The sequence below is a fragment of the Emydura macquarii genome, unplaced genomic scaffold (assembly GCF_026122565.2).
Source record: "Emydura macquarii macquarii isolate MOO-44397 ecotype Brisbane River unplaced genomic scaffold, CSIRO-AGI_Emac_v2 contig_2676, whole genome shotgun sequence".
NCBI classification, from domain to species: domain Eukaryota; kingdom Metazoa; phylum Chordata; order Testudines; family Chelidae; genus Emydura; species Emydura macquarii.
The window spans coordinates 44,583,924-44,609,999 of NW_027132813.1; the positions used below are offsets into that span (position 1 = coordinate 44,583,924).

The following is a 26,076-nucleotide window of genomic DNA, read 5'->3' on the forward strand; positions in this document are numbered from 1 at the left end:
CTCTTTTGAGTATATGAAGCCTTGCAATTCAAACATCTTCTAATGTGAAAATTACTATACCCATATTATACCTCATGTGTTATTAATTCTAAGTACTGCTTGTAAAAATGTGCATAGACATATGTGAATATCAAATTGGTTTAGGATAAATTTCATATTAATGACTGAATTGTTTGCCATATGCCCTTGAGGGTTATTTTAAGATTTATTAGAGGGATTTCTATCCAATGGCTTGTGTTATACAAAAGGTCAGACTAGATGATCACAGCCAGGGCCGGCCTTAGGGAAAATGGTGACTTAGGTGAACTTGAAGTTTTGGTGTCTCTGGCCCCCATGGGTATGGTGCCTCTCCATTGCCTCAGGCCCCCATGGGTGCCCCCCGCCAAACCAGGCCTCCCATCCCCAATCACCCCTGGTCCCCACTGCTTCCCCCCAGTGTTTAATTTGCATTGAAAGAGGTGGTCCCGACACAAATTAAGCACCCTTTATTAAGGCTAACTCTCTTTAGCAGGTTTGTTACAGATCCAAAATCCTCAGAATGGATCAAGGAATGGTAGATTCATCTTCATATTTCTTCACAGAAAATCATCAAAGATGAAATGACATTCGATTCTGTTGGGAAAAAAATGGTTGAATGAGAAGATAGATTTCTCAGTGGTACAAGATATATTTACATTTTCAACAGGGAACAACCTCGCTCCACTAAGCATGCACCAAAAATCTTTCTAAATTATGTCGTGTACCCTGTTCCAAAATATTAAAGACAGACAGCTATGGTCACTTCCAGTGCTACCTGTCTTTTAGAATAAACAGAATGATCTCCTCATAAGTTTGGTAATATTAATTGAAAATATTAAAATGCTAGTAGATAAGAAATTTCATAAAGCATATAAATATGAATTCATTCACTCATCTCATTAGCTTAATCATCAGTCTTTTAACAATGTAACTGATTAACATAATTCATTGTTCTTCCTTGGTTTTGCCTCAGACTTTCTTTTGGGATCAAAAGATCCCAGAATACCTAAACTCAACAAATACTCCTTCACAATTACCTAGAACAATAGAAAACACTAAAAACAATAGCTAATGTAAGGATTTCACTATTTATGCCACAGATGTTTAAAAAGTACCACAGGAAACAACTATTTAAAAACCAGTTTTATTTATATGTTTAATATGATTATACACATTCATGTGTCTAACAAGATCTGCACTGTTACATTAAAAAGATACAGTACGACAACATTCAACATGAGGTACTTCATGTTTATATATCCGTCCTTCATAAATAATGCTGTAAGCCTAAGGTCAAGCATAACTGGGTGCTGTGACCTGACATTTGCTGAGTTGATCACATTAAAAAACAGTTCAGTGCAATATGTAGAGATTAGAACATTTACTTAAATACTATTTCAGATATGCTTAAAGCATATTACATTACAATGCCCTATCTTAGTTCTGCTTACCAGAAAAATGAATACACAAGTAGCATAGACTGCCATAAATAGCATCTACATACTTTTTCTTTTTGTTGTAGTTGTGTTTATGGTCCAGCTTGATGCATCTGGTGCTTTCAAAATATAAAACGTTGTCAAACTTGGATATCCAAAGTTAGTTGACCAGATCTAAATCCATAGTTAGGTACCTAATTAAGTGGCCTGATATACAAAGATATTTAGCAACAGCAAATTTGATTTACTTCAGTGGGTCTGCTGGGGCCGAGCACCTCTAAAAATCAAGCCATTTATTTAGGAGTCTAAATGTGGTTTTAGGTGCCGAAGTTTATATTATCCAATCTTAAAAATGTTGGCCATAGGCACCAATTCTGTAATTTATACCTGGAATAGATTCAGAGGAGTTAAGCAAGAAGCCAAGCTTTCATCATACTTTGTCAATAATATTCACGGGATAACGAGTAAAAAAATTAAAAAGCTAATTTTCTACAGCTATACATTAATTTGATCCCATAACTATCTGTTCCAGCCAGTCAATTTAATAGATGCTAAGCTGTTATCTGCAGCTAAGTAAAAACAAACCACCTCCCTTCCATCCTCTCCAAACACCAAAAAAACAAACAAAAAGACCTCACAGCCTAGAGCCAGTCAGTGACCAGCTTATTCATACTAATAGAGAACACTTTTTGTCCCACTGGCTGAGGCATATAAGTCTGTTCTAAATGAATCCGAATGCAGCTATTTAACAATGTTACAGTAACTGTCACTCTATCACATAAGCATCATTCAAACGGAGCCATTATGTCTGTCAACCATTTAATATATAGTCACTTGGCAAGTCTTTGCTTTAAAGTTTATTTTAAATAAATTCAACTTCTGCTCACATACTGTCTAAAAGTAAATGACTATTATCCCATGACAATCTTACATTCTTTTGTTATTTCTTCAATAAATGTTTCCCCAATCCATAAAATTATACTCCATGTATATTTTTGGTTTCTGAGAGATCTAAATATAATTAACTGGATGGGTATTTTTTCTTTTTTTAAATCTTGAGTTTTCCATGGAGCACTCTGTACAGATATCACTGACAGTCTAGTTTAGTTATATCTGTTATAAAAAGCATTTTCTATATAGTCTGAGGGTATTTATACTTCAGAAAAAATGTATTTGCTCGTATACATATAATTATAACCATTATGAGGAGTAAAGAACATGGTTCTTGCAGAACAATCTTTCCCCTTGCTCTTCTTTTCATCATCCACAGAAGAGGGAAGAACCTGACTTTGGCGTTGGAGTTTTTGATGCCTATTCCAATCCAGTTTTCATTACCCCAGATCACGTTTTGGACACTGCAGAAACATACTGACACTTTGAGATGGCCAGAGGCCAAGATTCCAGCAGTCAAGGAGTACTTGAAGTAATGATATTAACTGATAAAAAACCATATGGAAAAAGAGGTTTCCATTGTAAAACTGATGATTAAATTTAGTGTTATGCTACATTAGTGTGTTGATATAGTGTAGCACAGACATTAGTCTTTAGCCTACTTAAAGAATCATTTGGTCTTCTATTTTAGCTTAAAACAGGGAAAGCAACTATAACCACTTCAGAGGTATTATAGAGGTGAGACAAATTACCTTGGGTGGTTGTTCTTTTTGTAAGCAATTTTCACAATCTAGTGACTAAGGATTTTCTTTTCCAAAGCATGGGCTTTATTTTATTAAATTTAAATGGTACTTGGATCTTCTAATTATACTGATTTCCTTCCCTCTTAAACAGCAATGTGTCTGTAATCTTTTTCCGCCAAAAATACAGACAGGACTACAGAAAGCTTGAAATGTAATTAAGGAGAAAAAAAAAAAAAAAAAAAAAAAAAAGCTTTTGGATCACACAATCCTCCATTCTACGTTTAAATTAAAACTAATTGTAAGAAATTAGACATAAGTTTCTCCTCACTGTATTACATTTGGTACTCACCACCAAACAGTCCACTCTTGGGAATTTTCTTACTACACTACACTGTATTTAATTATCTGCTGAGTCAGAGTATGTGCAATAATATAATAAAGTTCACGTTACAAAGAAGGAAAATGTAACTCAGGACTAGTACATTCTTTAATTGCTGTACAGGAATGTTTATTTTCATTTTGACAGGGGAAAAAGTCCCCCTCCAAATGCTCTAGGACTATTTTGGAAAAAGAAATATAGAATCATAGAACTGGAAGGAACATGGAGACCTCCTCTTGTCCTGTTCCCTGAACTTATGGCAGGAATCCTTGATCTATTCTTTGTTTCATGCTAGATATCATGACCCAGCTATTTAGCAGTGGGCCAAATGAGAGCAATTTTAAAAGCATCTCAATATAACTATGGCAACATTTGGTTAAATGGACAAATGCTTCAAAGCAATCTACACGTTTGTCTCTACACAAGTATTTCTCAGTCTTAAGGGAATGAATCAGCTCAAGGGGTGCTGGTAGGAAAAACCACATAAGCCCAGCTCATCCTAGCTGCAAACAGGATCCTGCATCTGTGGGTAAAGCAATGTGTGGCTCCTTGAAGATTGCCTACCCTCCCTCTCTTCTCTTGCTGCCATCCCCAATACCACTGGTCAGGTACGGGACTGGCTCACCTCTACAAGACTGCATATTCACACACAAGCTTTACTCCTCTTTTCTGCCCCATAACAGTTGACTCAGCTGTAAGAACAAAAGCAGCCCAGCCATGTGGAGCCCTTTCCCTGACTCTGAGCAGCATGTAGCCTTCTGGAGAGTTAGGGAGCAACAAACAAGAGCAAGCAAAAAATAATGAGAAACAGAGCAAAAGACAAGAAGAAAAAAAAAACAAAAAAAACTTAGCCAGAAAGAAAATGGACCAAAAGAGGCAGCATCCTGTGTGTGGAGGAAAGAGGGAGGGGCATGGTCCCTAGAAGATATAAGGGAGGGCATCCGTCCGCTGATTCATTGCAAATAGGGGCATGCCAACCAATCACAAGACAGGCTGAGAATCATGGGCATAAGTACATCTGACTCAAACAAATCTTTAGGAACTTCTTTGCTCTTAAGAGCTTCCAGTTAAAGTTGAATGTTACATTTAAATATCATCATCAAAAAGGCTACAAGTACAGCAAGCAGTAACTGTCCACAGCTTTTAGTTACATATTACCTGTACTGATCACATCTGCAGATAACAGGCAAGAGCATCAATAGGTCTGAACCAGACTTGTACTTCAGATCAAACTCTTCCTCTGGGAACATTTTTGCTCAGGCATAGAATATGAGTTCTGGAATCTGCCCTCCCTGCACTCCAGTGCCATTAGTACTGTCTGAGGAGCACTGGAACTGAACAGTTACCTTCCCACACTGAACTTCAGTCATTCCTTCTTGTCCAAAATAGCTTAGTTCATTGCCATCCAGAATCACACTAGCTGTGTAAAATGTATCAGGCTCAATCTGCACCGGATACTCAAACCATACTGGGAAAGTGTTGCTAGATCCATCTGAGAAATACTTGCTCAAGTTCTGGCCTAGGATAACACCCTGGCGTTTAAGTTCAATCTTTGCACTATATTCTGCTGATCCACAGCTAGAACCATACAGCCCAAAGCCAGCAATGAAAACTCTTTTATCAACAGCAAACTGGATGCTGTCACACCTACCCCTGTAACGCCATTGGTTGCTGCGGTAGGCGCAAGACTGGAAACGGTGGCAACGCTGGGGGACAAGGCCTTTTCTGGCATTGCTCACAAACTCTAACTCCGGCTTTTTGGCAGCTGTATACCAAAGGAAGATATCATTGGTTTCATTCAGAGTCAGAACCCCCGACTGAGCAGCACCATTTGCAAAGTCATCAAGTGCCATGGTAGGGATGCGAATCAAGTAGAGAGCCTTCCCTAGAACCTTGCGTTTATTTTCTATGCTAATAGGTAAATCTTGCCGTTGACACTCTACTTCAGCCCAGTTAAGAGCGGCTTCAAAAACAACAATTTCTTTGGCATTCAGAGTCTCCCTTCGGAGGATGCTTTCAAGTGTCTGAAAATCAATATCGCAGAACCCTTCGGATTTCAAAGCCAGCTCTGCTTGGGCATCAATCACTTCCCAGCAGCGCTGGGTCAGGTCAGGTTCCTCAAATAAGCAACTCTGGGAGAGCAGCACACAGGCATTCTTTGCACTTAGACTCGTCTCTAGGAAGTTGACACATGCTCGGGCAAGATGAGGAACGATGTACTTCTTGGCAGCATAAAGAGTCGCCAGTACGGTATCAGCAGCTAAGTCAATTTCATCACAATATATGTATCTGAAATAAAATATGTACATGTGACACTGCTGTTTAGCAAAAAGATATCAACTGTCAATAACACCTGAAAACTGGAAGCAAAGGGCACTTGAATGGTGCAGTGCAGTATTAAAACTAAAAAATACCTTTTGGAAAAATCCAATCCAGCTTCAAATTACATTGATAAAGAAACTAGAGGCCAAATTCATCCATGGGGTAAGCTTATTGAAGTCAATGGGCTTATGCCAATGATGAATTGGGCCTTTCATTTGGGTCACATGCTACACAAAGAAACTGATAAAATTGTGAAGTGCTACCCGTCCAGTCCCATTTTCTTCCAATAAGTTCAATAAAAGTTACTCTCACTAAGGAGGTAGAGAACGCTCTCCAAGTGGTCAATCAGCAATGGCAATACAGCAGGGACTCTTGATGTATCCATATCCTAGCAAACGTGAAAAATTTTCAAATAAATGACTTGGTTAATGAGATGTTTTTCATCCCAAAAAGGGTTCATGTCCAATCAAGGTTCTTGAAGAAGGCCTGTATGGCTAAAACAACAGTTAATACTGTCTAGGTCATGAACTTCAAGTGGAGAAACATTGTACTTCCCATTGCAGTGAAATATATGGTGTTAAGTCAGATTCATAAGAAAAGGAAAAGAAAAGTGAGTTTTTTGGCAATAACAAATACTTTACATCAGACATGGGTGCCAAGGCAAACTGGTTTAATATCTTGGCTCTCAGAAGTGTAACACTATCGAAATACATCAAATACCATGCATCATCATGCCACAGCCTCTAAGATTTGTAATAAGTTGATGAAACCTCTTGGACAAACTAACTTCAGATTGTAAAAGATTTCATGAGTTGTTTGATGCTACAGCATGCTAGCTTCCCAAGGAAAATGTATTCCCACACTTTTCTAGGAAAGAAAACATATTAAGCTCCAATGCCATGTCAAAATAGAAGAAATTAAGGTAAATTCTGTTTATGTGATTAAATTCCTGCGGTCCACTACTGTTGAGGAAATAATGAATTAGGCACCTTATTTTTAATATCTCACACATTAGGCCCTATGTATTCTGGGTAAATGCATTCTGTTAGAAATGATGTTAAATCCAAATTTGCCTTTAGAATAAACAAGGGAGTCATGTTTAAAAACATGTTTGTTGCTTGTAGTTGATGAAAGTGTTTGTATACACTAAAGGCAAAATTGCATTTCATGGTAATGAAAATGTGTTCGTTAACAGGTTTTCTAAAATGATGCATTTTCCCAGGATATCTATATCGAGAGAGAGTGAGAGATAAATGATAAAATGACATTTACTGGATTTGTATCAACCCTGATCTTATTATGGTTGTTTTTGCATTTACTGTAAATATGTATAAATCTTATTTTGTTGTTTGGTTTTCATGACTCAGGGTATGACAGACTCTGACCTGCTTCGGCAGATTTCCAGTTAATGATGGAAAACTAGTAATGCACAACATGTAAGGGGGCAGAGAATAACACCAACTATGAGTTCTAGAGGAACTGGGGCTAAATACAATTAGATATATTTTCACATCTAAAAATGCTACTCTGTAAGTCATACTTGGAAAATTTTGTTTAGAGAACATAACCACCAAGGTGATGCACTGAAGCGTAGGAAGTAATGGAGAAAAATATTAATATAGGACTGGACCTTGTGACCTTTATTTCTTGACTTCAGAGAGACTACTTGCAGGAATAAGAATTACTCATGTGAACAGAAACTGCAGGCTTGGGTCCCTAAGAGTCTACACATTTTCTTGCTTTTTCTTCCATCGTCTCTCCAAATTAGGGTGACCAGAGAGCAAGGAGGAAAAATTGGGACAGGGTGGGGGTGGAGGGGAAAATAGGCGCTTATATAAGACTAAACCTCAAATATCACGACTGTCCCTATAAAATGACATCTGGTCACCCTACTCCAAATTTGTTCCATTTTATAATTCTTCTCCTCAACCTCCACCTTCTTCTCCTTTCTATTCTCCTTCTTTGCTTGTTAGTACAAAAAAGTAGGGAGGCACTGGTTTTTAAATTTAAATAGTACAAAAATTGCAAGTTTAATATTCATGAAACCGGAGAACTAATATCCTTAGTTTAAAGCAGCCATAGCACAGATAGGCTGTCTGTAACATTCCACATTTCTCATTCTGTCAATGCATCTCTATCCTGATTGGCAACTACAGATATTCCAGTCCTAGTCTATTCCTCAGCAAAGTATGTTATAGCTGAACAAATTGTGAGGTGGGTTAGTGATGCGCACAATATGGGATCAGAATGAAAGCATGAGTCTAATTTTAATTTATTATTTGAATCCTGGTCTTCAGTGTTAAAGACACTAACTAAGTTTGCCAACTAGGGATATGCATTTAATAATATGTAACTAGTTTGTATTTGTAAAGCTATAGTGAACAGCTAATCCATTTTGTTGGGGGCAAATTATTACATGCCAATAAGTGATACTACTGAAGATTCAACATCTATGAATAGGTTTACTGGTGTTTGTCTTCCATGTGTCCATTACAAAATTAACCAACTAAACACTATTAACAACTAATACACAAATACAGATTAGTATGTGTCACATTATAAGAGTTCATGGTTTAGAAAAAAGAGTATTTCAAACTCTCTCTTTTCTGACAAAGATTACATTTTACTCACCCGGACTGTTGCAAAGGGGCCTGTTGAGAGGAGGAGAGTTCAACTAAAATGCTCATCTCGTTCCTGTTTTGGGGTGAGGGGTGCAAATTCTCTTCTACTCTCCTATTCCTGTAGTCTGAGTATTTGGGTCTTCAGTTTCGTGGTGCTAGTTGGGAATGTTTTGCACATCTGCAGAGGTACTAGAGCACTCTGCAGCTTCAGGGAAACAGCATTGCATCAAGTTCTCATTTGGTAGGTAATCTGCCCAACCATAATAACTAGAAGTTGGGGGTTTTTTTAAATGAAAGCTTAGATTCTGAAGAAGTTGATGGCTGAGTCTCCCCACTTTTCAGGCAAAGTTTCCTAATTTGCTATTGTCAAGAGAACTTGTCAGGCACTGGATTTTGGTATTAAAGTTCTTGTTTTTCAAGTTTGCTCCACTGTACAAATCTCTTCAAACAGATTTCAAAACCTGTTTGTTTTTTAAATGGCAGGTTTAATGTACTAGTAATAAAATTATGTATCAAAACTTGGTGTTTCAATAAAGAAAAATAAAAGTACTTTATATTTGCCCCTTGCAGATAGAAAGTTTAACTACATCTCACTCTGTAAAATTAGTCTTTGCTATTTAAGACATGTCTTAAATAGCTATGTGCAAAATAAAGGTTTGTAATGTATCTAATCACATGTAGTGTCTATCATAGCTTTGTCTCAATTCCATATTAAAATTGCTGAATGACCTTTGATTTTCATTGAAAGGCATTTGTCAACAAATCCCAAATATTTCTGATGTTCATGCTGACAAACTGAAAACTTTGCAGCTCCACATAACTTTGAGCACTACATCTACCATGCCAGTGAAATATAACAAAGAAACTGTTTGCAATCACAAGTTAGTCAAGGCAATCTATGAAGTATACTTATAAAGTTATTAACTAGCAATTTCACTACTGCATGCAACAAAAACAGTAGCATATTAAAAGGATCTGGATACTGATCTCAATTAAAATGAGAAATAGCAGGGTCCAGAAGAAACCAACAACAGTTCTTAAAATTGGAAGAAAAAACTCCAAATTATAGAGTTTGCATGATATAATTTCCATTTGAAAATCAAAATTTATAGTCACAGTCCAAGGATAATTCATCAGGGAAATAATTAGTATTTCATTATACTCCTTCACCCAGTGAACAAGCAACATATTTCTGATTCAGATTGGCAGAAAGAAACCATTTGTACAGTGAGGGGAAGAAGTACATTTAAACAGCCCTTTTATTTTTAAACACTTTCAAAATGTCCCAATATTAAAACGAAAGAGAAGTTTTACTTTTCAATGGCTGAATTCAATAACTCACAGGTTTTCTGAACAAACAAGAACTCTGCACAGTAAATGTATAAAAGAACTAGCATAATGTCAATGTATGAACCCAGAAATTACGTTTTACTTTTCACTATACTTTCAAAGTAAAACGGGGTTTTTGTTAGAGCTGACAATTCTTTTTAGTAACTCTCTTCCTTTGTGTAGCGAGTGTAGTGACAAATCAAATCAATAGGCATTACAGTATACAATTTGCTCAAAGATCCCCTGTCAAAGTCATTATTTATAACTGCCTACATTAGCTAATGTTTCTGTGTCTAGAAATAGAGGGGGAAAGAAAAGTTGAGTGAAAATGGACATTTTAAATTAGTAAAATATAGCAGGAGGCATATTTTTGAACAATTACTTCATTTCTAGTCTAAACAGAGGCATAAAACTAATCTCCAATATTTAAAATGTTACACTATTGGTGTGCATATACAGCATAAACAAATACTTTTCCAGCAGAAAAACGATGCTTACTTCAGCATAGCGAGAAAAGCAGCAGGCTCAACATCTGGTATACGAATTTCATCTTTGTCCTCAGCAAGTTCTCCATAAAACATTGCATGGAATACAGAGCTCCCAACAGCTAAAACATACTGTTGAGAAAGGGAAATCTTATTTCATGCTATAAACTGAAAGCATTGCCAATAAAAACAAAGCAGGAGAGCTATTATAAACATACTAACTTCATGGACATAAAAACTAGATTCTATTCAGTGAAAAAGAAGGTAAACTTAGTAACAAAATTACATGTTTTCCTACATTTACCTCAAACACTTATATGTTTTATCTTCAAAGAAACACTTAAGAGAATTTCCAAACTTTACTATTTCTAGAAAATGTTCACAACAGTGTAAAAAGTGACAAAAAAGTATTTACAACTTTACATAAAGCATCTTATCACAGCATATAATGTTTAATTTGAAATACAAAGAAAAGTAAGAGTATTTCACTGGACAAAGCCATTTAAAAATGTATGTCAGTCACAGAGAATTGGAGTCCCACACTAAGTTACAATGTTACAGTTGAAGTTACTCTTGCTATTCTCACATCTGAACACTGATAATGCAGCAGTTGCTTACTTTGTGTCCTGGCAACCGCTGGGTCCCACCTGGTGGCCCAACCACAAAATGAACATCTGCCATCAAGTCATTGTTGAACATCACTGCATTTCTACAGACAGAGGCAATGTGTTAATTTATGTAGTCTGGCATCCCATTCCCACCCCAGGCCCCTGAGATTAAACTTCTTAATATCTTAAAGTAGCAGTTCAGTAACACACCAGCTAAACAAACAAACAAACAAACAACCCAGGTCACACATTTCTGACCACTTAGCATGTCATCATTCATAAATATACTGGGGGGAAAGAGATGCAAGAAAAACATGTGAAAACTTTTCAAAAAGTGAAAATTAAAATCAAGCACACACATGACTAAAACAACAAACATGTAAGTCTGCATGCAAATACCTATCAGTTTAAAGTATTGCAGCTTGCAACATTTGTATCTACTTCAGGAAAACAGCTGCACTGTCCAGAAAGAGATACTAAAATGTTTCCATTACTAAATACTTGCTTGGAGAAAAGGAGAAGCATGTTTTATTCAATGTGCATAAATGAGAAACTAAATTTCACATTGCAAATATATTTTCTTACAATTCAACACTTCGTTTAAATATCACAAATAAATTATTCTGAACTTACCTCTCTCTGATGGTGGGATAAAGCCCTTGCCAATTGGGGGCAGGTATAGTGTTGTTGTTGTTGAGGTTTTGTTGGTATTGCTGAACCGCAGTTGTATTAGTGTTGGCTGGTTTCTTTCTGGGAAAAATATCAGCAGCCATCTTCTTCTTCTTTTTGGTCTTCAAGGTAATGATTTCATAGCAGACTGGAGGCAACTTGCTGGTGCTGCTGCTGCTATTTCCTTTCTTAGAGCTTTTCTTGGACCTGTTCTTGACTGTCTCTGGAAGCATCAAGAAGAAGGTGAGACATTTCATGTTCTTTCCCTTGTCATCTACCATGAGTATCCTTGTCTGTAATGCTAGATAGCCTAACTAGGTAAGAACATTAAGAAAATTTAAGTGGGAGTCAAGATGTTAAATAAAAAAGCAGCAAAGCTGAGATTTTGCTTCTTTTCCAGCAAGACAAGGTGACCTTTTCAGCGTACTGAATAAGAAATCAGCTTTAAGTTTGATCCAGTATTTGACTTGTTAAATACATCCCCATCATGACTCCCAGGTTTATTTACTTGCAAGCTCTTTTCCAAATTTCCTGAAACTGAATCACCTCGAAGTGCTACACTGTGCACAGAGACTATGCGTCTAGCTATCGCACTGGCTTTTTGAATTAGGCTAGCAAGATGTGCTGTAGCACTGCTAGTCTGTTCAGCTGGCTGAACTTCTGTGTTGAATGGATCTGAACAGAGCAGGTATTACAGCCCTGCAGATGGAGTCAGACAGTCAGTGTTTTGAGCCAATAGCTGAAGTCACCGATAATGATTGGACCCAGCAGCACAGTGACACCTATTGTAATGAGCATAGCTCTAATATTAAAGGGAAAGCATTTAATGTGTAGTCTATGTAATAAGGCAGATTGTGTGCAGAGATATACCCAGGCATTACTAGACAGGAATGTATAAATTCTATATACCTTTTATCTCACTAGTCCTTGATGGTATTCAAATTTTCACAATTATAAGAAGAGCTTCACATTAGGTAAAAAGATTAATAAAATATTTAAATACAAAGCTATTAGAGAGACACTTTCTCAAGTAGTGAATATTCCATGTACCTCTACTATGTATTTCTGTTGAATTCCCCCAACCAATTCTTATAAAAATATAATAGTTAATCAGAGAAGGATATTAATATCAGAACTAAATTAAAGCAAACAAATTTGCAGCATAAAAGAGAATGATGAAGTTAAACAATCCCTTTTGGTGCAGTTTATACTCTGGACCACCATGAATACAGATGAGGTCACAGCTTTAGCTTTAACTCACTATGTTTCTAGCTAATGTAACAGTCTTTGATATCAGTCCCAAATCACTGAGCAGTACTAATTAGGTCAAGTTACACCAGACATGGTTGCACTGCATGTGAAGAAGACTTCTAGATGTGCAAATCAAATTCAAACAAATCAAGAGTCCATACATTTAATCAGTGTTTCAAAGTTTTACGTGAAAAAAGTTTGCCTTATCTAAGGAGTCTCAGTCAAAATCATGGTTTGAGATGTGAATAAATGCAGATTTCATTAACAAACACATTTTGAAATAACAGAATTAGATAACTAAGCCCATTTAAGACACCCAGTTTTAATATGAAAGAATTGTACTTTTCAGCCATTGACTTGCTCAAGATTTAAATGTGGAGTTGGGCTGCTTTAGTGTGGAGTTGAGTCACAAAAGTTGGCAGACATAACTAAAAAAATTTTTTTCAAACAAGATATCAGATACTAGTCCACATTAAGATATTTATTTTTTAAATGATCCACTATTCAGACAATTTCACAATTTTCTCCATGTTTTGTAGAAAATTATATCTAGTAATTTTTAGGCCAAACGAATTTTCCAAGACATTAGTAGAGCTGTGGAAGGTTTGGGGGGTGGGGGGTGGGGTTCTACAAAATAGGGAGTGAAATCCTGGCTCCATTTTAGTCAATGAAAGTTTTGCCATTAATTTCAATGGCCCTAGGATTTTACTCAAGGTATTTAAGGGAACCTGGTTACAACCCCAATTTTTGGAGTCATGATCATGGCTCTATAACAAACAAGTTCAGGGTGTAATTGCAATAACTAACTGCAGGCTGTTCATAGATTGTATGCTCTTCCTGTTCCACTCCCTCCTCCAACTGAATATAGGCTGCATTCATAGAATGTTTCTGTGTTTGCCGTAGGCCTACAACAGGATTGCATCCCTGCAAGATTAAAGAAATGTAGCAAACTCATGGATGGTATCACAGATGTTGTCTTTTCTCTTTAGTAGGATACTACTACTACTTCACACTCACATAGCTTTTGCATCTTAAAAGCACTGTACAAACATTGAGAAACAGGTTACACAACCTCAAATGACAGATATATCCTAGCAATATGGTTATAGTCTGCCACAGATGGAAGACTGTCAACAGAAAGATTCGTGGGGGGAAGTTGACAGTCTAGGTCATGTTCGTCTTCAATGGAAAACAAAAAACAAAAAAAACACACTCTGCAGAAATTTCTTGTTATAACATAGATTTAGGGAACTTATAAAATGGGGGTAAGGGGTAGGTATCCTCAGTGAGATTTTTTTTTTGCAAAATGTCAGGTTTTTTTTTTTGTTTAAAGAAATCTTCTAGCCCTTCTGATTGTCAAGATGACCTTCTGGATGTGCAATGTTTTCTTTCTAAGACTCCCTGAGAAAGAATAAGGTTTCAAGCTTTTATAGTACAACCAATATTGCAATGATCTAGTATTCAATGTATCAGTCTGGCAGAAAAAGGAAGAGAAAACAACACACATGGGGAGTCAGAAGATCTATAGAGGAGAATAGGTGTGAAAAGTCCATTTTATTAAACAATACTCAAATACACTAAAATTAGGATTTTCATGTGTTTGTTTTTTAATTAATTTGCCAAAAGTAATTTAGAAATTATCCCCAGAATTATTTCCTGTAGATTTTCAGTGGCCCTATCCAGTAACTTTCTATACAATTCTTAAGGAGAATAGAACAACAGGCAGTTCTGATGAACTCAGTCTTGGAAAAAGACAATTAAATTCAAACTGGCTGGAGTCACCCATACTTCAAACTTCTGGAAAATACAATGCATGTATAGTAAGTCTAGGTACAGTCATCTGCCACACTTTCTTGGGAAAAGGGGGAGAAGAAATAGCTGATGTGTATTCAGTCTAAATCCAAAAATCAGACAAAACCCTATTGAACAAGAAGATAACATCTGGATAACAGCAGAAAGCCCTAACACAATATATAGAAAACATGCCTAAATTGAGTGCTTTCCTGACACATAGCAAAATCCTTTATGCTGTGGCTGGAAGAACTGATGCTACAATAGAGACCAAGAGCTATCACAATTATGGACCTATGACGTCTTTGTTTTTCCAGCATCAATAAAACCTATTTTAGTTACTTCAGTATATAAAAGTCATGATCGTCATGCTTGTGAGACAGGAATACATAACAAATCTATGAATGAGAGTATGTAATCTAGGTACAGGAAAAGCTTAAAGATTTAAATTAGGGATTTGCAATCATTCGCCTCCAGTGCCAGTGGAACAGAACAAATCCAGTTTGTCCAAGTACAGAAATACAGTTTGTGCACAAAGTACTAGGGTAAACACCATTAGCATTTTGTATAAAAATGACTGTTCTTCTTTCCTGCTTTAGGTGCTGTTTTAAACCATGTTCTTATGCACAGCTGTACTTTTCTAGCCCACATAGATTGTTAGTAACTTCACAATTTAGTATTTTACCATAATTAATACAAGTTATCCCTGAACTGCTCTCTAATGAAAGACTAGTCAAGATCACCACAACAAATCAAGAAATCTGCCTTTGGTGATATCATCAAGCAAACAAACTGATTATTTTCTGCACTCTTCTCTGAAACATCTATGATTGTTTTCTAATGTTCAATAGCTTTTCTTTCTTCATTAATTCCCTGTTTTATGTTACCAGACCTGAACATTTCTGTATTTTAGAAATACAAGTAAAAAAGAAGCCATTTGTTCTGAAAACAAATTTGTCTGTTTCGGGAGCAAAGTATAACTATAAAAGTTAAAATATATAGGAAATGCGCACTTAATTCTTAAACACAGGCAAAGTCCAAAACACCAGATGTGAAGAACTAAGGAAGGAAACATGTTTCAAGACTGTGATATTGTGCATTGCACTTAATTTGCCTATAAACGGTTAAAGGAGAGTTATAAACCTATAGAAATCAGCTTCTGGCTACAAGTCAAAATCCTAAAGTCTATTTTAGTTTCAAATTCAAATTTAAGCAATATATGTGCAATGCTGTTTTTAATCAGCTTTTTAAGAATATTAATTGCCCTGAAATTATTGTGATGGATGCTGGGGGGAGGGTGGCATATTACACTGCAAATGTTAATACAATTTTAACAATGTTGATACCATTATAATGAAATCATTCAAAAATATATACATCTGATTCAAAAATGATTTTCAGGGACTGATGATGGTATTTTCCCCGAAAAACTTTCAAGTTGTGGTAACAGGGACAATCAAGATCTCTATCCGATGAAGTGGATTTCTGCCCACGAAAGCTTATGCCCAAATAAATTTGTTAGTCTTTAAGGTGCCAGAGGACTCCTGCTATTTTGCTAAAAATAGACTAACACAGCGCCCTCTGGAACTCAAGATTTCTAAGTCACCCTCACTTATTAAGCTGTAGTTTTGCTTTATTCCATAGTTATCCCTCTGTTTTAATGAGCAGGACTATGAAACAGAAATAAAAACAAGATTTCATCAGATTTCTCAGTTGTCTGTCACCACAAGATCTTGTTCATGGAAAGGTAATTCTAAGTGAGTACTGAGAAAATTCATATTTCTCTTTTATAAAGTGGCCAAGTATCTTTCATTTGGTGCAGTAATTACTGCTATGCATTATTGAAATTCTTTGTTTAAATTCTACATTTCCCTTCATAGAGAACATACCCACATTAAAAGGTACATCTTGATATACTATGAATGAATACTCAACACCAATGTTTAAAAAAATCTGTCCACTGTTACTTTTCTGTTGAATTAAAGCTTTAATTTAGAAACAATGTATAAAATTTGCCAAAGTACCTAAGTGGCTTAGGATCCTAAAATCCAGTGATTTTTTTCTACTACGGCGTTTACAGTGGCACAGCTATGTGGCAGTTAGGTCAACAGAAGAATTATTTTATCCACCTAGCTGCATCTACACCAAGAGTTAGGTCGACTTAACTATGGTGCTCAGGGCACAAAATTTTTCACAACTCTGAGTGACATACCTAGGTTGATCTAATTTTTAAGTGTAGACCAGGCTTTAGACTCCTGAATCACTTCGGCACTGTTGAGAATTTTACCCAATTACCTTTCCCACCCTTTTGATTGTAAATATCATGTTTGGAAGGTACCTTATGCAGTATCATCTTTCTGAATCTGAAGAGAAACATGTATTTCTATGCTTGACTTCTCCCAAGTAGCAACACACTGAAATTATCAAAAACTTTCAAATTCCACGGTTCTGAATGGCAGCACAAGAAACTGACCAGAATCACACAATTCCAATCTGGTGTTGCACTGGAAAGTTGGCTTTGAAGCTATATTCACAAAGAACCTTTCAGAAAGAGAGCATACAGGAAGGGTAAGCAAGAACTCTGAAACCAGCCAGGAATTTGGGGTAAAATACCAGAGACCATTCCTATCTTAGAACAGTCAAGAAGTTGGAGAATGTAAAGAAGCATAGGAAAAAGACTGACAATTTCAGACCAGCCAAATGGTTCACCTAGTGCAGCATTTTGTCTCACAGTGGTCAATACTAGCTGCTTCAAAAAAAAAAAAAAAATCCGAAATGGCCATAACGGACATTTATGCAATAACATGCCTACTGGGAAAAATTCTTTCTAACTCTAGTTAGTGGTTGTCTTACGTCCTCAACTAAGAGAACTGATATCCCTTTATAAATTTATCTTAGCTCATCTAATTGCAGAAGATATCTTCTCGGAATCCTCTTAAGCTTTTTTTTTTTTTTTTTTTTTTTAAGCAAAACACTAAGCAGTGAGTTCAACAGGTTAACACAAACTTGTTAAAAGAAAAATCAGCTTTAAACTAATTGCCTTTGATTTTCAGTTTGTCCTCTTGTACTTGTATAGAGACAGTATGTGATATATCTCTGCATGTCATCTCTTACTAGTCTCCTCACTAAACCAGTGTTAATATTTTTAATCTGTCCTCAGTTAAAACTCTTCCCAACGTCTAGTATTTTTCACCACCCTTCTCTGGATTTTTTCTGATATATCCTTTTTGAGATGGAGCGACCAAAACAGAACACAATGTTTAAGATGAGGGAATAGCATCAATTTCTATAGTGACAGGATAGTTTAAGTATTTTCCTTCTGGTTTGATTTCAATCACTGATTTTAAATGTGATGTAAGTGTAAGGTGATAAAATGGACGGGGTACGGGTTTATCAGTTTCATCGCATATCTCTCTACTAGTCAGAGGCTGATATGATAATAGTTGGAGCCCCCAGTAGGTTCAAGGGACATGATGAACCTGGTAGGGATCCTAACACCCGGGTGGGTGAGCAGGACATTGTGATGCACCCCCTCCTGACACACACTATATTAGCTTCTAGCTAACAGGTTTAAAGTTCTCTTGCTTGTACTCTCCTACATTTTCAAAGCCCTGCTGTACATATTAGAGAAGACCCCTACAAACGGAGGGCTGGATTATGCAATTACTATTGACTTCACTGGGAATTACTCCTATTCAGTGGCTGCATAATCAAGCCCAGAACGTGTCATAGCCCCTTTTTGTTGTAGTTGACAGCACACAGTGGAGCAATTGTTTTACCATTAAATTAAGAGCTATGGTCACGTACTGGATCTGTTATAGGAATTATGCTTGGATCTAGACCAAAAAGTTGACTACTTAGCCATATTAAATCTATAAAATGAATGCTTAAAGCTATCCTTGTATGCTAATTTTAATAGAATTTGCTATGTGAATACAGTCTGTCTGGACCATAGCTATATTGAACAAGGTTTCTGATGACATGTGCTACAGGGATGTAGTCCTCATAAAGTTGAAATTGTTAAGACTAATTAGCCTGCAAACATTTTGTTCCATCTGCATGTTGTAAATGACATGGAATATCATTAAAAGTTTATCACTACAGCGTATATAGTTTTACCACTGTGCTGATACATATCATCTACTGCCACTCAATCTGGGGAGCATAGGTAAAGAACATCCCAGATACAGTATTTAGAATTTAATCTATAAACATTAATTTGCTTCTTAATGGATCCAAGCAAAACTGAGAATGACAAAATAATACAGTTAATCTTAGACACAAATTCTTGGATGAGTAAACCTGCAACTACATAACCACATGATGAAAATTTACTTCTAGGTCTACAGAAGCTGTTAAAAAAATACAATAATTTAAAATGTTTTTTCTGCAAAATTGGAAATTACTAATTCTTATTTCTGTTCCCCAACTAGCCCCCACCTCCCCAGTCACTGAAGTGTTAAGATTTTGGTTTAATTTAACTTCAAAGTTTGTATAGTACATTGAAATATTTCCATTTTGCTCCAACAAATCTGTTGGGTCAAAAAGTAAGTTCTCTTCCTTAGTGATTGTCATTTTTGTTTCTAAAATCAGTCCTGACAGTATTCAGCCCTTTTTGTAACAAGTGACAAACAGATCAACTTGAATTCTATCCTGCCTCTTACCAAAACTGATGTATAAAAAGAGACTGGATGGTTCAGGAAATTGGTAATGAGATACATAGCTTTTCATCTCTAGGTCACCAATTCTAAATTGACAGAGGTCAGTAGTAATCAAAAGTCATTAGCATTTAATGATTGTTCAGTGCCCTAAAAGAAAGGAGCTAGTGATCACAGCATATTTCAGACATGCCACCATTACAATTAGCACCTTGCTAGAGTCTGTGGAGAGGCTGAGTACTGAATGTCTGCGCAGCAGACTGAATTTCCCTTCTTATCTTAGAGATAGGCTTCCTTGACACAGTTTTATACTGGTTTAGTTATTTCAGTTAGGGGTATGATTTTTCTTTTAAACAAAATTGTTAAATATATATAATCCCCAATAAAAATGCCTTATACTGATATAGCCTATCCCTTCTTTCTACACAACTATAAAGCAGCTTTATATCAACATAACTAGGAGATTGTCCCACTTTAACTATACTGATATAGCTAAAGTATCACAATTTTTGCATGTAGATGGATCAGTAGTTTCACCAGGTTTTAGCAGGGTTAAGGCACATTGACAGAGTAGACTGGGGAAGATCACATTACCATTGCTCACATTGTACCTGTACTATGGACTGAAGACATCAACTCCCTGGACTGTCAGTTTGGCAGCCCTTACCATTGGTAAAGAAAAATATAAAGGGAACCTTCAAAAAAGTCCTGACTGTGTTAGTTATATTTACATTATCTATGTTCTGTCATGGGTAAATTGGATAATGTTAAACTTTTTTAAATGATAATTCCCTAAACATTACTACAAATAAAAAGTGCAGTTTAAAAATCTAAATCAAATTAGTGACTTGGCAGACTTGTGTTTATAGTGGGAAATTATACCTGGCAGCATTCAGTGAAAGACATTTTAAAATGAGTTTAAAGACATAAAAACTTGGCAATGTCTATTATTTTCGATGAATTTTGAAAGACAGAAAAGAAAAGCAAACATTAATCCAATCAGAGAGAAAAAAAAGCATGTTGCTCCATGGGCATAATAGACAGTTGGCAACTGTTGCACTCTTAAAGCTATTGGAAGTTTTTTGTTTTGTTTTGCTGACCCTCATTTTTCACAAAAGTAAAGTTCAGGGTGCATTACTAGTCAATTTGTGATATTGTTAAAAATTATTGAATATTACATGCATTTTTTTATCTGAGGTGATAATTTCTGGTCATTATCAACTTGAGCTGGATCTGAAACATTCAAGGCAACAGAAACCGAACTTTAAATAGCCCTTAGCCATACAGCAGTGAGCTGGATTAATCTTTGACATACAGGTGAAAGGCTTTGTATCCTATTACCTGTTCATAATTTTAAAAATTTGCTTCAAGAGATTTATGGTATGTGGCTTTTTGCTAATTCAGGTTTAGAATGAGGGTTCCAGAGGTGAGATGAAAATTAAGCAGTATTTTCCTTTGAAACTATTATTTTAGAAAGTTACATTTATTTTCCTATGATCTAAACATTTCAGTCACATTTTACCTAGTCGATCAGTCATGCTCCACTATTTTTATTTCAATACTTTTCCCTCCTCCTCACAATTTAGTGGCATATTCTTCATATTAATGATTTTGCAACATAGTTAATATAATTAGTTTATATACTGTTTCAAACTAAAGATTTTTTTTTAACGATTTAAAGGGTAGCTGTCCAGCAATGACTACCTAAATGCACATTTCATTTCCCCTCCATGGTAACTTTGCCTTAGAGACTCCTGGAGATGCCATGGGGTTTGACTTCATAGTGAGACAGAAATGGAAACAATGATGTGCTAGGAAGGAACAAACCTTGTTTAAACAAGTAACCAAACAGGAGATGTTGAGCTATTTTAAGAGACCATGTGAAGTGAATGGTTTTGTGTGTTAGCTTGAAATATTAGAAAGTTTTATCTAGTATGAAAATCTTTATTTAAGTATTTTCCTTAAGTACAACTTCCTCTGACAGGAAGGGTAAGACAAGTGTAAGACAAAACAGATAATGCTAAAAATGGAATGTATATTTTGTGCATGGGAATACCTTTTTAGCACACTTAAGTGAATGGAGCAATTTTACTACAATCCTAATTATAGTAACATACCTGTTTTTAGTGATGTTTCTTGATAGAAGCTGAGCAACCTGGGTTGATAGTGGCAGTGATTTTATATGTACTCTAAATCCTTGAATTACATTATGTACTGAGGATTTTACTGGAGTGTTGTGCTCTGTACGAATGATTCAAAAACTGAGTTAAAATACAGCACTGATTTCAATGGGCTCAGTTCCAATGAAATCAATCTGATATTGAAATCTATTGGTTCTTTGTGCTTGCATTATTAGTTCTGCAATTACAAAGACCTATTTCAGTAATAACTGTGAAATGCCTAATGTGACATTATTTAGTACTGTTTATTTTAATTGTGTAAACGAAACAGACACAGAAATGATGGGCAGCTTATACAGTTATGAATAATATGTGGCTGCCTACAACTCCATTCTGATGTTGAAGAATAGACTCTGTACATCCTCCAACATACTATCATGTGAGCTAGGTGAATCACTGGTTAACTGATATTGAGCCCACAAAGGAAAGATTCTGAAAGGGGTTCTCCTCCTGAAAACATCATAAACCCAACAGTAAGAGATTCATGGCCATCAGACAGAGAAAAGCAGATGGCCTAGTGGACTCAAGACTTGTTTTGTTTTCACACTTTTGAATAGCCTTTGGATTAAAAGGAGAAAGCACAAAATTGTCAACCTGGGGAATGTAATGTTTTCAAACAAAGTTACTCATATACAATTTTTTCAACAACTGACTGAATATTGAGCTATTGGATGGTCTGACCTGCAAGCCTCCTGGGTTATGCAGCTGTGTAGGCTGCTTCACATTCTGAAGGGGTACTTTCACCTCAGTAGCAATTGCAAAACATTTGCCATGGCATGTTGTGACTCCATGAGTGCTCTGTAATTGGAGGATGTGTTCAGCAAGTAATTAAAAACTCTACTGATTTGGAGAGTGATTCTTTCATGTACTGAGGTAGAGGTACTCCTCCAGAATGTGAAGCAGCCTACATAACCCACAAGGCCCAACCAAACACCATTCTTGGATCAGCAGCACCCACTGTTCCCCCACACAGTTTTAAAAAATATCAGTCGCTTATTGGCTGGCAAGGACACCAGACTCCTTTGTTTTTCTTTTATAATAATTTCCCTAGACTACAGAGTTCCAGGAGGTGGAGGGTGAAGAAAGAAAGACAGGCCCAGGATACAGTGTTTTAAAAGACTGGTGCCAGGTATACATTTGCCTAAACTTTTCTCCTCAGATTTACAATAGGATGGTTTTGTGGTTAAGGAATTGGATTGGGACTCATATCTGGGTTCAATTCTGGACTTTGCCATGAACTTTCTGAGTGACCCTGGGCAAGTCCCTTAATATCTCTGTACCTCAATTCCTCATCTATAAGATGAGGATAATAATACTTTGTTTCTTCATCTTTTCTATAAACTTTTAGGGGCACAAACTGTCTCTTGCCATGTATTTATACAGTGTCTGCCACAATAGGGCTTCAATGCCAGTTGGAGCCTCTAGATGCTTCTGTAATACAAATAATAATATACATATTTGTTGAGGGGTGGGGATGGGGGGAGAGTGTGTGGGGTTATTTTGACCTACTAGAGAAAACTAATTTTTGTCCTGAATAGATCACCTTGCTACAGAACCAGTATTATATTTACACAGGTTCACAAAACAGAAAGAACCTAGATTTCTCATAAGAACAGAATATGAGCATGTCACTAGATCTCCATATTTAATTCAACCTAGGTGAGCAATAATTCTATGTCAACATCATCAATAGCTGTTTGGTAGCCCCTTGGAAAAGTTGGTTGTATGCAGGTTCTAAAGGGCAAGTGTCCAAATAATAAAAATCACCATCACAATTAGTATCTCTGCTGACAGCCTCAGCAAACAAGCTAAAGAGTCAGAATTACATTCACTTCTGAAGCTGTTTCCTGCGGGTTAGAGTGGAGGCACACTGGAAGAGAAACATAAGGAAATGTAAAGTGCATATGGCTATATTGTACTGGGAAGGATAAACAGAGGCCTTTAATCTCCAAAGATGTGTATTGCTCATCTTTCACAAACACTATAAAATTGAATGAATAAAATTAAAAATTTTGAAAGTAGAGATTTAATTTGCAGAATTCATTAATATAATTAGACCAGAGATGTCATGTTTCAGGACAGAACACACCACTCTTTACAGAAAATACTGGGACCAGTTCTTGTCTACTTCAAACACCAGCCTTAAGTCTACGAGCCCCAGATAAAAATAGATGAAGTGAGGCCCCATACAGCATATATACAGATAGTTCACCAATACCACTTTTCTCTACAAAGGCCTAAATGTTAATGTTTGAAGCTACACAACTGGTATTGTTCTTTGTGTGTTTGAGACACACAAAAGATATGGTAAGATTACTAACACAGCAAAACAGCTCCACTCGTGTCACTCAGACAGAATACCTCCATATACATAGACAATATTTCATATTTTGATTTGGGCACATTAACAATTAATATTTAAACACACTTTAATATTAAACACAATATCAATTCAAACACTTCCTCATTACAGAAAAACAGATCTTCCTTTGTTCAATTCACTCTCACACAGGAAAAGAGCCTGGTTGAACAAACAGGGTTCACAGCCTGTTATGAAGATCAACAAATTTGGACTCTGTTGCATCAAAAGAGATGGGAAGAAGCAAACGCCAAAGTTACTGGCCCTCAAGTTACTAAAAATGCCCAGCCCCCAGATACACATATCTAAGGACTCTTGGCTGACCAGAACTCTGGGGTAGAACACATGAAGAAAAATAGTCTAAGACAAATAGGATCCAAATCACTTACTATAAGCAGCATGAAAAGTTAATTTTAGAATAATTTTTTTACTAGGCTTGTAGATCAGTACCTTGGCTTAGATGCTCCAGTTGCCTTCTATGCATTTTGTTTTTAAAGAAACATGGTCATGGGTCAAATACTAAGTTATATAGTTATCATCACCGTTTTGGAAAAGCTTTAAAATATTTGTTTTCCAAAGCAAAGGTCTAACCTTGCAAACCTGGCAGGAGTAACTCTACTCTCCTGAATTTATCTTCAAAAGGACTACTCTGCTGAGCAAACTTACTTATGTGTTTTCATGACCAGGACACAAATTTATATCACTCCCACTTGTTATTTTATTGCAGAGTGATGAACAAATTAAAGCCATTTCTTCTTGGTTCATTCACATAGTAGTGTAACACCACCAAGCTGAATTCTTGCCTCAAAAGTTGCACAGGTTTAGCTAAAAGCAAGTTTAAACCTGTTTAATTAAACTGGTGCAAGCCCATGCAGATGCTTTTATTTCAATTTAGGAAATTGAAATAAATGTTTTCCCCCAGCGCTTTTGTACCAGTTTAGCTAAAATGGTTTAAAAACTGGCACAACTTTCTCATGCAGACAAGTCCTCAGATTCTCTTTTGAAAGCTTTTGTACACTCACATTCCCTTCCACTTTTAAAGAGACACAAATACCTCATGGAACACATTACACAAATAAGGCATTTAATTTTGGAGTAACTCGGTCTCTCTCTCTTTCTTTCTTATGAGAGACATCCTGCAACAAGCTATTTGTTTTCTAACAGGAATTCATTTGCCCCAGCTCCATTCTGTGTTCTATAACTCATATATGTTTTCATAAACAACCAGCACAATAAATAGTGACACCCCCCACCACACACATACATTATAAATAGAGTTTTCTGAGCTTTGAAAGGTGAGGTTCTACTTTGCACTTTGGGTAGGACCTTTCACTTGAGGCTCTAAAGCCCTTTACAACAATGGCACAGAGGGGAAAACTTCACCCATGACTGAAATTGCTAGGTGCAACTACAGGATGGGAACAGATGCATGCAGAACCAACCCCTCTCCCCTCCCCCCGCGACCCTTCCCCAGCAAGAAAGCACCCCCAGCCCTCAGATGAGCCCCTCTCCAAATGTACTTCCTACCCCAGCAATTACCTGGACCTCAGCCCTTTCCCCACAAACAAGAACCCCCTCCCTCCAGCCCCTCCTCCACCTAGGCCCCAGCCCTTAGCCCTCCCCCCAACCTAGGCCCCAGCCCTTTCCCCCTCAGCCCCTGCCCCCCAGACCCCGGCCTCCTTCCCCCCACCACAATCCCCAGCCCCTTCCCCGTCCGCTCCCCACACCTAGGCCCCAGCCCTCGTCCCCCGCCCCCAATCCAGCCCCCAGCCTCTTCTCACGCACGGCGCACGCATCCCCACTCAGGCGCTATCCCAGGCCGGGCTCGGGCTCGGGCTCGGGTTCTGACCCGCCGATGCCCGCGGGAGGGTCGCAGCGCGCGCACCCCCCCGGCACTGCCACTGACCTCTCGCTCCCTGGGGCTGCTGCGAGCGCGCAGGTCCCCCCTCCCGCCGGGGCACATCGGCACCGGGAACGCGCCCGGCCGGCGCCCGCGCCCTTTGCTGCGTGCACCCGCGCGCGCAGGGCACGGTCACTCGGGCGCGAGCCCGCAGCCAGCCAGCCGCAGCCGCCAGTGAGAGTGAGCCAGGGACTGGCGCGCGCCGGCGACGTAGAGGTGGAGCGGGGCTGCGCTGGGGCGGGGGTGGGGAGAAGGAGAGTGGTGGAGGGGAGGGGGATGTGCTGTGCTGTGCTGTGGGGGAGGGGCTCTGCTGGGGGAGGGGGTCAGTGATAGAGAGGGGGTCTGTTTCTGGGAGGGAGGATGAGAGCCTGTGGCTTGGGGGAAAGGGGAGAGATTCATCCTATAAATCCTTGCTCGTATGAGTAGTCCTTACCTT

The 26,076-nt window shown here is 37.4% G+C and overlaps 1 protein-coding gene across 3 annotated transcripts; it reads right to left on the bottom strand.

The window, feature by feature from the left end:
* Positions 1-470: 470 nt before the first annotated feature.
* On the bottom strand, positions 471-25,868 carry BTBD3 (BTB domain containing 3). 3 transcript variants are annotated; one of them, XM_067565297.1, is made up of 6 exons: positions 25,647-25,868; positions 11,466-11,724; positions 10,843-10,933; positions 10,238-10,356; positions 4,626-5,756; positions 471-612 (listed from the first exon to the last, which is right to left on the bottom strand). In XM_067565297.1, the coding sequence occupies exons 2-5, from the start codon at positions 11,603-11,605 to the stop codon at positions 4,724-4,726; spliced, it is 1,383 nt and encodes a 460-aa protein (XP_067421398.1). In that variant the 5' UTR covers positions 11,606-11,724; positions 25,647-25,868; the 3' UTR covers positions 471-612; positions 4,626-4,723. The 3 variants fall into 3 exon arrangements, with proteins under 3 accessions (XP_067421398.1, XP_067421396.1, XP_067421397.1); XM_067565295.1 differs by lacking the exon at positions 25,647-25,868 and having other exon boundaries at positions 11,466-12,136; XM_067565296.1 differs by lacking the exon at positions 25,647-25,868 and having other exon boundaries at positions 5,119-5,756; positions 11,466-12,123.
* Positions 25,869-26,076: the final 208 nt, after the last annotated feature.

Coding starts and splice junctions, on each gene's coding strand:
- BTBD3 (XM_067565295.1), bottom strand. CDS start 11,782: ATGGTAGATGACAAGGGAAAGAACATGAAATGTCTCACCTTCTTCTTG. Junction 10,357..10,842: donor AGCGGTTGCCAGGACACAAA/GTAAGCAACTGC, acceptor CTTTCTCAACAG/TATGTTTTAGCTGTTGGGAG. Junction 5,757..10,237: donor GCTTTTCTCGCTATGCTGAA/GTAAGCATCGTT, acceptor ATTTTATTTCAG/ATACATATATTGTGATGAAA.